Source organism: Balaenoptera physalus (assembly GCF_965194825.1).
Source record: "Balaenoptera physalus genome assembly, chromosome: 20".
Lineage (NCBI taxonomy): Eukaryota > Metazoa > Chordata > Mammalia > Artiodactyla > Balaenopteridae > Balaenoptera > Balaenoptera physalus.
Genome location: NC_138901.1, coordinates 43,951,235 through 43,964,007, shown reverse-complemented (window position 1 = coordinate 43,964,007; position 12,773 = coordinate 43,951,235). Strand labels below are relative to the sequence as shown.

General features: G+C 36.9%; 1 protein-coding gene across 4 annotated transcripts in view; it reads left to right on the top strand.

The window, feature by feature from the left end:
* The window catches only part of AP2B1 (adaptor related protein complex 2 subunit beta 1), a 118,107-nt gene that overhangs the window by 45,308 nt on the left and 60,026 nt on the right, over positions 1–12,773 (top strand). For all 4 annotated transcript variants that reach the window (XM_082439964.1, XM_082439966.1, XM_082439963.1 and 1 more), the window contains exons 11-13: positions 561–726; positions 2,280–2,378; positions 10,127–10,386. In XM_082439964.1, the coding sequence (XP_082296090.1) occupies positions 561–726; positions 2,280–2,378; positions 10,127–10,386 (525 nt within the window). The remainder of the gene's footprint in view (positions 1–560; positions 727–2,279; positions 2,379–10,126; positions 10,387–12,773) is intronic.

Sequence of the window (12,773 nt, the reverse complement as noted above, 5' to 3'; positions counted from 1 at the left end):
GCTATAGACCTGTAAAAATAAATACTTGAATTGCTTATTTCTTTAGAGAAACACGTCATTAGTGTGGGTGCCTTGGGAGGAAGGAACATAAAGATCTCTACAGAAAGCAGAGATAGGTGGATAAGAGACAAAATTACTGTTTCTGGATGCTATTGTTGTCTGACTCCATTTTCCTAATAGTAAAGTGGAATTTCTGTTCCTCTACGATGAAGGTAAAATGAAGTAATAGGAAAATTCTCTGATCTAGTTATGAGAAAGACTGTGAGAAATGTAAGGTAGTGGTATTATCTTACACCATAGGTTAGTTTTTCCTTGTGAAAAGAATATCTGATAAGCTTTTATAAAGATTTATGGTCTAGTTATTAAAACATAATTGAAGGAAAATTGAAGGCATGTATAATTTTCTGGCTTTAAAGCCTGTACATTCTCTTGACTAAAAGTCTTTGTAGTTTGGTGATGGTTTAGGGTACCTTGTCCATGGTTTTTTGCTTTTAGGCTTCATTGTTAAATACACTTCTCAGTTTTGCCTTCAGTAACCATAGTCCATTTTGTTTTATCAGATATGAAAGTATCATTGCCACTTTGTGTGAGAACTTAGACTCACTGGATGAGCCAGATGCTCGAGCAGCTATGATTTGGATTGTGGGAGAATATGCCGAAAGAATTGACAATGCAGATGAGTTACTAGAGAGCTTCCTGGAAGGTTTTCATGATGAAAGCACCCAGGTAAGTTCCCATCTATATCTATGTATTGGATGTTTTGGGGACGATTTCAGGAAAGGTAAAGGTTAGGCAGTTTCGTGTGTGCGAATTTATATACACATATAGTATGTTCATTTTTCTCCCAAAAGGGGTGACCTTTTTCAGTTGTGCTAACTTCTGTTGGAACAAGCCTGCCTAATTTAGACAATGGTTCTCAAACTTTAATGAGCTTTAGAAGCACCTAAGCACTGGTGTTTAACCTGTGTTAAAGGACAGGTTGCTGGGCCCCACCCCTAGAGTTTCTGAGTCAGTAGGTCTGAGATGGGCCTAAGCATGTTCATTTCTTACAAGGTTGAGGGTGGTGTTGCTATTGCTGCTGCTGGTCCAGAACCGCACTTTGACAACTACTGACTTAGAGCAGTAGTTATTACTTTTTAATTTTCTGTCACCTAAAGGTGATTACCCATTACTGTTAGTAATGGTTGTGGCTCAGTTGCAGCTGGGGTTTTTGTCTGGGGTGAAGGCTGGCATGTGCAGTTTGAAAAGATTCTTTGTGGGTGGGTGGTTAGACTCCTTCCCATCTTCTGTCTGTCTTCTACCAAAACTGAGAGACCTTTGAGTCAAAGGCCCAGAGAAGCAGATAAATTATTAAACCTTTTTCCCCGGCATTTGTACTCACTGCAAATTGTTCATGTGTGTAATCTATCATAGTAATTTTAATAGGCCCTACAAGGAACATATACCAGCCAGTAGTTTCATGGTTCGGCAGGTGACTCTTTTTTTTTTTTTTTTTTTTTAATTACTATTTTTAAAATTTTATTCTTTTTTTTTTTAATAGATTTGTTTTATTTATTTATTTATCTATTTTTGGCTGCATTGGGTCTTCTGTTGCTGTGCGCGGGCTTTCTCTAGTTGCTGCGAGCGGGGGCCACTCTTCATTGCAGTGCGAGGGCTTCTCATTGTGGTGGCTTCTCTTGTTGTGGAGCACAGGCTCTAGGCGCACGGGCTTCAGTAGTTGTGGCACATGGGCTTAGTTGCTCCACGGCATGTGGGATCTTCTTGGACCAGGGCTCAAACCCGTGTCCCCTGCATTGGCAGGCGGATTCTTAACCACTGCGCCACCAGGGAAGCCCTAGCATGCCACTCTTAATTGGTTGTGATCTGGCATAATTCTACTGTCTTGGCTCTTGCCTCAGTATGATAAATGATTCCCTAATTCCCTAGAAGTTGTAGCTTTTGGTGGAAGTAAATAATAAAGAATTTGGTCAGGAACCAGTTTTATTGCCATCAGTATGTTAGCATGTACTTTAAGAAATACAGGTGATTATCTGGGCCAGAAATAAACCAGCAGTTTTTGATGCCAAAAAGTTCAATTTGGATATAGGAGGCTAGTGAGTTTTCAGTTGATGAAAACCTTTTACTGCTATTGTTGATATTGGCTGAGTTTTAACCTTTGTTTCTTAATCAAAATCAGAAAGACCTCATAGTAAGTCATATTTGGGAAAATACCACTTTGGAATTCATGGTGTGGAATAATGCAAATGCCTTTCACTACCTATTAAATTACATTTGCTTAGGTACAGCTCACTCTGCTTACTGCCATAGTGAAGCTGTTTCTCAAGAAACCATCAGAAACGCAGGAGCTGGTACAGCAGGTCTTGAGTTTGGCAACACAGGTAAGAAATCTGAAAAAAGCATGGAGTTGATTTGTCTTGTTTTAAATTCTAGGAAATTGTGAAACTTCTCCCAAGAAGGTTCATTTGCAGAGATTTTAAACGGAAGGAGTGCAGTCTTTAGATTCTGTTAAAAAAATAAAAACAGTGCCTCTTTTACATATTCTACTGAATTAGAACTGGTGGTATGGCTTGTAAATGAATTGACTGACTCCAGTTTTAATGATAATTCATGAAAGTTGAACTTAGACTCTTTAGTGTTAATGAAGGGCATGACTTTGTGAAAATGACATTGAGTCTCACAGTATCTCCTTCTGGGGACTTAATTTCAGCTTTCAAATGAAAGTACCCTGTAGAGATGGTAAATGCTTTGATAAATACCTCGTGTGCTGTTCTACCTTCTAGACAAGTTGCCTTTCTCGTTAAGTAATTTTAAAGTGCTAATGCTGCTTCCTTAATTATTTAGTATTTTTGGTCCTTTTAGGGAGGGTTCTGATTTCAGGAATGTGGCAACCAGCTAGATACACAGAAATCAAAGTAATTACTTTTTCTGATGTAACTAGTATAATGGTCAGTCCATCATGATCCAGTAATGTTCTTAATTGAATTTGAGAACAGGCTGGCTTTAGCAGGCTGTCAAGAGTTACGATGTGTGTTTACACATGGAATGTGATTCAGATATTCAATTTACCATTTTCCTCTTTCATCTCTTTATAGTTGTATATTAACAAAATTTGAACTCTTTTATAGTTCTTTAACCTAGTTCTGAGCTGTCATCTTTCCTTTTTTTTTTTTTTGCTCTGGAGAGCTTTATTTCATATCAATAATGAGCACAATTGGAGGACTAAATATGGTAAATCCTGTAATTAATTAGTACGGTTGGGGTGTGCACTTAGTACACTTCTTGAAACCCAGTTCCAAACTGAGACCACAAATGTGAACCTTGAATAGTTGGCAATACATCATCTGTTAAGTGGTCAAAGCGCATCATTTGGTACATGATAAATGCAAAGTTCTTCTTTCCTCTGACAGTATTTAATTTTAGAAATGCCAGGAATCCATTTTAAGGAAAAGAAGTTTGACAGGCAGATAAGGCATTTGAATACTTAATGGAATACTATAAAGCAGACAACATAATTAAATTGTTTATAGAATATGCTATACAACTCTGAAAAAAAATACAGCCAAGAAAACTGCTAGAGTCAAAGGCTACTTTCTGACACTTGATTCAAGTACAGATGTTTTTCAATCAATGAACTCAAATGTGAAGAAGACCTGAAACTAAAAATTAAGATAATTGTCTTGTCTGATTACTGATACACGTAAACATTACTGAGAATTGTCGCTTGATTATCTTTTAAGAAGCAGTTGACCAACAGTAGTTGAGTTAAAGGATGTCAGAAAATTCACTTCACAGAAAATTGAGGTGTCCCACTCCACCCCTTGTACCTCAGTTTTCTCCATTTCTCCAACAAATAATGAATGAACTATTTTTTTTTTTTAATTAAATTTATTTATTTTTGGCTGTGTTGGGTCTTCGTTTCTGCGCGAGGGCTTTTCTCTAGTTGCGGCAAGCGGGGGCCACTCTTCATCGTGGTGCGCGGGCCCCTCACTATCGCGGCCTCTCTTGTTGCGGAGCACAGGCTCCAGACGCGCAGGCTCAGTAGTGTGGCTCACGGGCCCATTTGCTCTGCGGCATGTGGGATCTTCCCAGACCAGGGCTCGAACCCGTGTCCCCTGCATTGGCAGGCAGAGTCTCAACCACTGCGCCACCAGGGAAGCCCTGAATGAACTTTTTTAATGTGCTATTTCCCCAAGTCTCTAAACCTTCACTTGACCCCATTATGGTTAGTGTGAAGAAGCATCCATATGAGTATGTGGAGTCAAGGGCAGGCCATGGCTCACCATCTGTCCATGAAAAGTGGACTGGGAGGTTGTCATCACTGATGAGGCGTGTCTTGGCACTAAGAGCAGAAATTGGTCATCTTCTGAATCAAAGTAGTTTAGGTTAGACGTTAATTTTCACGTTAGTGTTTAGTAGGTCATCTACAGGGGGCCATTTTGAATAGAAATTGCCCCTTCTTAATTATGTAGTGCTTATTACAGACTCTGTAGGGTGATTGCCATTAAATTAGCCATGTATTTGACTTCATCTTAGGGCCTTGAAGTTCATTTCTGTCTTTTGCTACAGGCCCTGTAGCCTCTCTGCTTTGTATGAAAGAAAGAGCTCTGTATAAATTAACCAGATTCAAAGAAGTCTTGTGTTTATTCTAGATGGTAATATAGTAAACTTGATTTTAACGAGGCCTATGTACTAACACTTCAGAAAACTCCCTAAACACAGATAAATACATATTTATACAGTCTCTTAGCTTTCTCAGAAATCTCATTTTCTTCAAGAATCATGGGATTTCTGTTTATTAAAGTATCCCAAATTTTTACTCTCCCCTGACGGCCACGTTTCAAAGCATCAGCAATATTTGGCCCTCCATGAAAGTTACCACAAGAAGTAGAAAATAAGAAGGAAAGAGAAAAAGTAGAGATGGGAGTGCTGGGTGGTGACCTAGAATCACTCAGCAGGTAAGAGAGTGTCTCGGCTTACATTGTGTGACAGATTCATGCCTCAGCCAAACTGAAGATTCTGTGTTTATGTATGTGTGGAATAGTCAAAATCATCTTAACTGCTGAGAGGCCACTTGACATTCATCCACATTGGAAAATAGATACACCCGTCCTATTATTAATTTTACATCTTTTAAAATTTATTTGTTAGAGCTCTTTGAAGTGTTTTTTCTAAAACTTCCCTTTGCCTGAAGCAAAGCAATTTCCATAACCATCAAGGCAATGGTTATTTAATATTATCTATATTGAGCATTCTAGATTTCCTAGTCTAGACCCTTGATTACCCATTTGTATCTCTGTTAAGATGGAGTCAGAACAGTTTTCTAAAAAGAATCTTGGCTTTGCTCCTTCTCTACTAACTTTTTAAATTTAATTATTTATTTATTTACTTTTGGCTGCATCGGGTCTTAGTTGCTGCACGCGGGCTTTGTCTAGTTGCAGCAAGCAGCAAGGGCTATTCTTCGTTGTGGTGCACAGGCTTCTCATTGTGGTGGCTTCTCTTGTTGCGGAGCACGGGCTCTAGGCGCATGGGCTTCAGTAGTTGTGGCACATGGGCTTAGTTGCTCTGCGACGTGTGGGATCTTCCCAGACCAGGGCTCAAACCTGTGTCCCCTGCATTGGCAGGCGGATTCTTAACCACTGTGCCACCAGGGAAGTCCTGTCTACTCACTTCTGAATAGATAAGGCTAGCCTCATAATCAAGTGAGTGTCTTTGGTAGATTCCATTGTATTCACAGATTCTGAACCCTGCCTTCATCTCCATTGTCTCTTAAGGCCTCTGTATCTGTATTTAACAGGCAGCATAGGAGAGCTGTGTTTTAGGTTCTTGTCAGAGTTCAAACTCACTTATTACAGTATTTGCCTGAGATAAAGTGTTTAGGGAGGATTCCCTATGTTCTTATAGATGTTGAAATTTACCACTGAATCAAGCCAGATTAGTAGAGAGCTGGGGATCTAGACTGCATTGTATTTGACCCTTATTAGAATTGTTTTTACTGAATTACACTAATATCGTCCTGTAGTAAGGGTTGTCATGAGAAACTATCCTCTTTAGATCTGTTATGAAAGTATTTATTCCATTATATATTTTTTTCTTTATGAAACCCCATAAACAAATTCCTAACCAGTTTTGGATTCTCTTATGCATTAGTGTGTAATTAACTGCCCCTCTGAATGGCTTATCTGACTAGACTTGTTTTTCATATCAGATGTTTGAAACCTTAGAATCAAATTTAAGGATCTCCTGTAGAAAATGTGTGGGTCATTGTGGCTTGCATTTTTCTGCCTTTGCTTCTAATTTATGTTCTCTAGCCTTAGATGTATTTTTATAAGCTTTGCTAAATCCTTTTCTAGAACAGGGCAGGGTATAAATAAACCATCAGACGTTCCTAATTCTAGATTTTCTGTACAAGGACTAGTAGAGAATCTTAGTAACAATAATCATCTGTATAGTGCTTACTATGTGCCAGGCTTTCAGTAAGGGTTAATACTGTTACTCTTCCCATTTTATAGGTGAGGAAACTGAGACATAGAGAGGCCGGCCCAGTTAGTATGGGATGGAACTAGGACTCAAACCCAAGTAGCCTGGCTCCAGAGTCTTTGCCCTTTTCTACTCTGTTAATGCTGCTTCTCAAGTCTGAAAGTTAAGAATGACTTTTGAGAATATGCATTCCCTGTCTTCCCTGCCTGAAGCATTGTTGTGCATAAGCCAGTATAAATAAGTGAACTTAGAGGTTTTAAGATTATTGTGGATGATTATTTCATATTTGGCTATAAATAATTAATAAACAGTTTCTCTAGACTGGCCTTTTCTGTCCAGTTAATGAAATCTGAGGCATTAGCATAATAGAATAAGCACATTTATATAAGTCTTTTCCACTGGAATTTTCCTCTGGAATTTTTTTCTGAAGTTCGTGAAATAAGAACCTAATTTAATATTTATGTTACCAGCCATAAATATTTAAGTTGAGGGCAGCATGATCTGCTGAGTTATGTTAATTTGAATTGGGTGGTGGGGTTCTGTTTCTGCTACATCCACTGGTTCAGGACGTGACTGGGCAAATTTCTCTGTCATACTAGTGTTCTGTCTTTATAGTAGACTTAATCCTATTGTGTATTTATTCTGAGAATTCAGTGAAGGATATGTGAAATCTTTGTGCTTCTAATTTTAAATAAAATGGTGGTATAATTAGAAATATTATTAGGGGAAAAGAAAACCAACCCTTGAATCCATGGCTTTATTTCAAAGATTTGTCTTTTTCGCTTTGATAGTTTTAGAGGAATTAGTAAAGAATACACATAAAAGTGTCCAAACTTTAGTAATTACTCTTTTTAGTACATGGAAAAGAAGTCTTCACCTTAGTTTTTCCATCTGTGAACTAGAGACCGTCATCATCAAAATCACCTGTGCTGCTTGTTAAAAATAAAAGTTACTGGGCCCCACTTCTGACATAATGAATCAGAAACTCTGGAATCTTCACTTTCAGTGGCTTTCCTGGTGTGTTAAAATGTTGATGCACATTATAGTTTGAGAATTACTGTTTCAGAGCTTGCCTGGTAAGAATTGTTTTGGAAGCTCTCAAATTTTTGGAAATACACTATTTTCTCGAGATCCTTACGGGGGCCTATCAGACTAGCAGTACAGTAGATCCGAAACCAAATTTTCTGAGTCACCAAACACATAATGGCACCTTAAAATCATAAAAAGTTTCTATTTTCTTGTCATTAGCCTTGTCTGGGCCTGATTTATCGTGGTCTCCATGTGAATAGTGAGGCAGTGAAAGCCAGCTGATAGTAGTCCTAACAGGTCACCCCTCAGGATAACTGAGTTTGGACAGTGGAGATCCTTGCCCACTCTTCACTTCCAGTCCTGGAAAATTTGCACTCATTTTCTCATTTCTCATAGGACTAAATTTTTAAGTCAGTGTCTGTTAAGATTTACAGTACGTATACCCTTTGATCCAGTGATTCTATCTCCAGAAGTTTGTCCTGTTGCAGTGTTTTGAATTTGTGGGGGGACTCAAGCTTTTTTCACAGAAGTATATATTTTGTGAATCCCCACAGGAATTTTTTTTTGGCCATTTGGTTATATATGTACCGGCTATATGAGAGAAATAATTTGAAGTAAAAAAAAAATAATTTTGATAAGTATATTATTAAGCTGTATTATATAGTTTATTTTAATATGTTTAACAACTTTACTACTATATAAAGGCAAATTAAGTTTTCCCAGTTAAGTGATGTGTAGTGTTCATTTTCATTGTGTAATAAAAAGCATAGTCTACAAATTTTAAATGACATGCTTTGGGGACTGAATATACAGATTAAAATTTAACTTTAATTTAAATATCAATAAAAGCTGGGCAGAGGATTGCTTTCCTGATATGATACTTGGAGAAACTTGTATTCTGCTCTTTTAAAAAATCAACTTGTTTATGTTTCATAATATTCAAGCTTTGTTTCCGAATGAAAATCTAAGTGAGGAGGTTTCAGGCTGCTATTTATAAACACTTCCTCAGGAGCAAATTAGCCCCCCTCCCAAGAAGCAACAAAACAAACTCATTTAAATTGGATAGTATCACTGTTTCCTTTTTTTAACCCTGGCATTTCAAATACTACAAACATTTTGATATAAATAATACATGTATATGTGCATTTCTATTAGAATAATGCAACCTATGAATGTGATAAAGATTATCTTGAGGTAAAATTTACCATTTTTATACTGTATTAGCTTGTATCTCAGTGTTCTTTATGCTTTTTTGTTTTTAACCAGCACTCCATTTTGAGTGCAAATTAAATAATACATGATTAAGAAAATCTATGTAAAACCATCAGGGTCACTTCCGGTATTGAGCTGAATGATACACGCCTTAAATGGCTAAATTATAAACCAGTTCATCTGCTTATGTAGAAACTCATGGGAAAAACCCTGGCCTAGTTTAAAGAAAATATTTTTGTATGTGTTTTAAATACAGAAATTGAAATGGGACTGATTGTTGCCTTTAATAACATGATACCACTGGAACAATTCATGCATAAATGAATGCCACTATACAGACATTCTGAGAGGTGGATACCAGGATATTTATTGCCACTTTGTAATGATTGCAAAAATAAATGGTAGGAAGGAGGGAGAAAGAGGCAGCAGTCTAAATGTTCATCAGTAGGACACTAGTAAATAATGATGCAGTACTGCATATACAGTGGAAAATGGCAGCTGTATGTGCCAATATGGAAAGCAGCTTGAGGAGCAGTATATATACTATGAAACTGGCTTTGTAGAAAATAAATATATGTATGTGTGGGAGCTCTCTGGTAAGATACATAGTGCACTGTTAATATGGCTATTTTGGGGATGGGGAGTTAAGGTGGGGTAGGGTTGGATGATAGGGGGAGACTTATTGTTATATTATACATTTCTAAATTGTGATGTGTCATTGATAATAAATTTTTCTTAGCCATGACCATGTATAAAATTATTTTTAAACAGCCACAAAAAAAAAACGAGACCACTAAATTCAAGTGTCACCCCTTTTAGAAGCACTTAGTTATGTGCTCTCTTTAACAGTTTTTTTTATTATTTAGGTAATAGTACCTCTCATACTATATTGTAATAATTAGCTTATTGAAGTCAGGCACTGAGCTGAGCTCATTGAAGTCAGACACTGTGTTGTTGTCTCTTTATTTCCAGGGCCTAGCCAGTGTCTCCATAGGAGATACTTAATAAATATTTGAATGAAGAAAGAAGGTATGGGTGAAATATATATAAGATGTGTTTCATGAATAATCCTGCTAATATTAAAGCAGTTAAAAACATTATTTTTATGTCCTGAGGCCATCATAAGCAGTTGATTTTTACTGGCTTAAACTTTATTTTCCTTTTCCCAACTTCATTTTGAATTTGAGTCTTAGAACTAACCCACTTCAATTTATATTTAAATTCTTTGACCCATTAGAGATTACAGAATTATGACTATATTAACAATATATATGGAGTCTAAATATCTTCTTAACGGCCAACTCTACGTAAATCACTTCAGCATTGCCTTGATAATAAATCCAGCAGTTTGGCTTTCTGTATGGAGAAAGGTTACATTTAAACCTTCTTGCTATTGCCTTTTCATTAGGATTCTGATAATCCTGACCTTCGAGACCGAGGCTATATTTATTGGCGCCTTCTCTCAACTGATCCTGTCACAGCCAAAGAAGTAGTCTTGTCTGAGAAGCCACTGATCTCTGAGGAGACAGATCTTATTGAGCCAACTCTGTTGGATGAGCTCATCTGCCACATTGGTTCTTTGGCCTCAGTATACCATAAGCCGCCCAATGCTTTTGTGGAAGGAAGTCATGGAATCCATCGCAAACACTTGCCAATACATCATGGGAGGTAAGCAGGTAAACTAGGTTTGAGTGAGAAGTGATTCTCTGTTTAGACGAAGTTGGTCTTCCTCAAGCTTTTATAGCCTAGAAAAATTTGCTATGCATTTGGCAAACCTACTCTACTGCCCTGGAGGCTTCATCTGAATACTAGTGACCACACACAAACAATGGATTAAAAGGCCCCTCTGTGTTCTAATCTCAGGGTAGGTAAGGTTATGCCTTTAGAAAATTGTGGTGAAGATTTTCTAAATGGATAAAGTTTGAAAGTTGCTTAAGTCTCCAGAAAGATGAGGCTAGAAAATTTCCCAGAGTTGAAAACTTGGTAAAAAGCCTGTACAGGCATACCACAGAGATAGTGCCCTTCAGTTCCAGACCACTGCGATGAAGTGTCATGGATTTTTTTGTTGTTATTTTTTCAGTGCATATAAAAGTTATGTCTGTACTATACTGTAGTCTATTAAATGTGCAATAGTATTATGTCTAAAAAAAAAGTCTACATACCTTAATTTAAAAATACTGTATTGCTAAAAAATACTTATCATCATCTGACAATGCAGGGTTGCCACAAACTTTGAATTTGTAAAGACTGCAATATCTGCAAAGTTCAATAAAATGAGGTCCGCCCATGTATACATTTAGCTATTTTTGTCCTTTACTGTAACTTTGGTTCAAGCTTATGGATGAAGTTAGCAGATACTGCTTCTCTTATGCTGTAAAGCTAGCTGTTAATGAAATAATGTTTGCAGGATTGTTTTATAAGAGCAGCCTAGATTCTGTGTAGACATAGTTGTTCAGTTGCCTGTACCTTTTTTACCAGAATAAATTGCTCCATATCAGTAAGGAAATGCTATTATGAACAGACTGTCAGGTAACATGGAACTCTTGCTTTATAGATAACCTTAAAATTTTAATTTGGGAGGAGCAGTACTCTAATAAACTCTTATAATGGGTATCTTGGAATCTTTTCAGAATCTCCTTCCTTCATTAATTATAATAAACCTCAAATCTAAGTAGAATTTATCTCTGAGTGTTCAGAGTATCTGCACTTCCACCGTTTATGAGTGTCTCATATTGTCTAATATATATTGCTGTTTAAGTGGTTCATGAATAGCCAGAGTGTAGGATTTATTGCTTTACAAATTAGTGTAGTCAACGTTTATAATATTGTAGCTCTGTTTTAACAGACTATGGGCACAGATAAACAAAAAGAAAAGGGCAGTGCCCAAGAAAATGATTATTAATTCTTTCATTAGCCCTTGAGTTGAATCTTTGGTTTTAGGGCAGTGCTGTGATTTTCACCCAAAGGAAACTTGTGGTTTCATGAGAATCAGGCCTCATTACAGCGTGTTTGACCTCGTAGGCAAGCATATTTAACATTTGCTAGATATGACCATTTAACTTCTAAGTACATCTCCCAGTCTGTGCTTCAAGTTTTGATAAATAGATACGGACTTTCTGTTGTTTGCCATTTAAATTACCTTTCTCCTGATAACTTTGACCCTCAAATGGGATGGGGAAAGTGAAACAAATCAACAAACAAAAACAACTCTTCCTAGAACACAAAGAGAGAACCAATATTTGAACTATGTAAAAAGAAGCACAGTCTCTTACGTAAAGTCTTTATCAGATTAATAGCCTTCAATTTGTTACCTTCACAATTCCTTATGTGGTTCCTTTTTGGATGACCTTTTTGTCCATTTGTGCTTGTTTTTTGTTTTTAAAAAAGAAACACAAGTGCAGAAAAATCCCCTTTGAAATAAATATGGGTATGTTGCCGCAATGGCATGTCTGTAAGAGTACTGACATCACCTAGCTTTCTTCTGCGTCCTAAGGGTAATAAGTGATATGCCTCTGACATGAAATACATTTGCACCATAAAACCTTAGAGGCTTAAAAATGCTTACTTCATGAGGTCTTTTAAAATCACTTGGGAAAGGGAAAAGTGCTTTTTAGTTGAGTATTGCTTACTATACTTGTCAGCTGCTCTGTGGGCGTGAGATGGTAAATAGTTGTCTAACTTGGAAATATCTCACCTTTTAAAAATACTGCTTTGATGACAGTTTTATGCAGTTATTTCCCATGCCTTCACAATGGGGAAAGATTTTCATGTTAGTTTTCTTGTGTCTTCCGTTTAGAAAAAATACATAATAATGATTTATCATGTTCTTAATTTGTAGAAGCTGTAAGATCATTTACTTCTTTTCATCTAACTCACTTTTGTCTTCTCATAATACTCTTACCTGTCTATTAGAGTGGAGGAAAATATGTGCCTATTCTGCCTTCTATTTAAAGGTGCTGATAAATCCATGTGTTTTGTCACATTTCCCAAACGGTACATGTTGAGAGATGATAGAATTTCATGGGCAGAGGATACCCTTTATGGAGATTTCATAT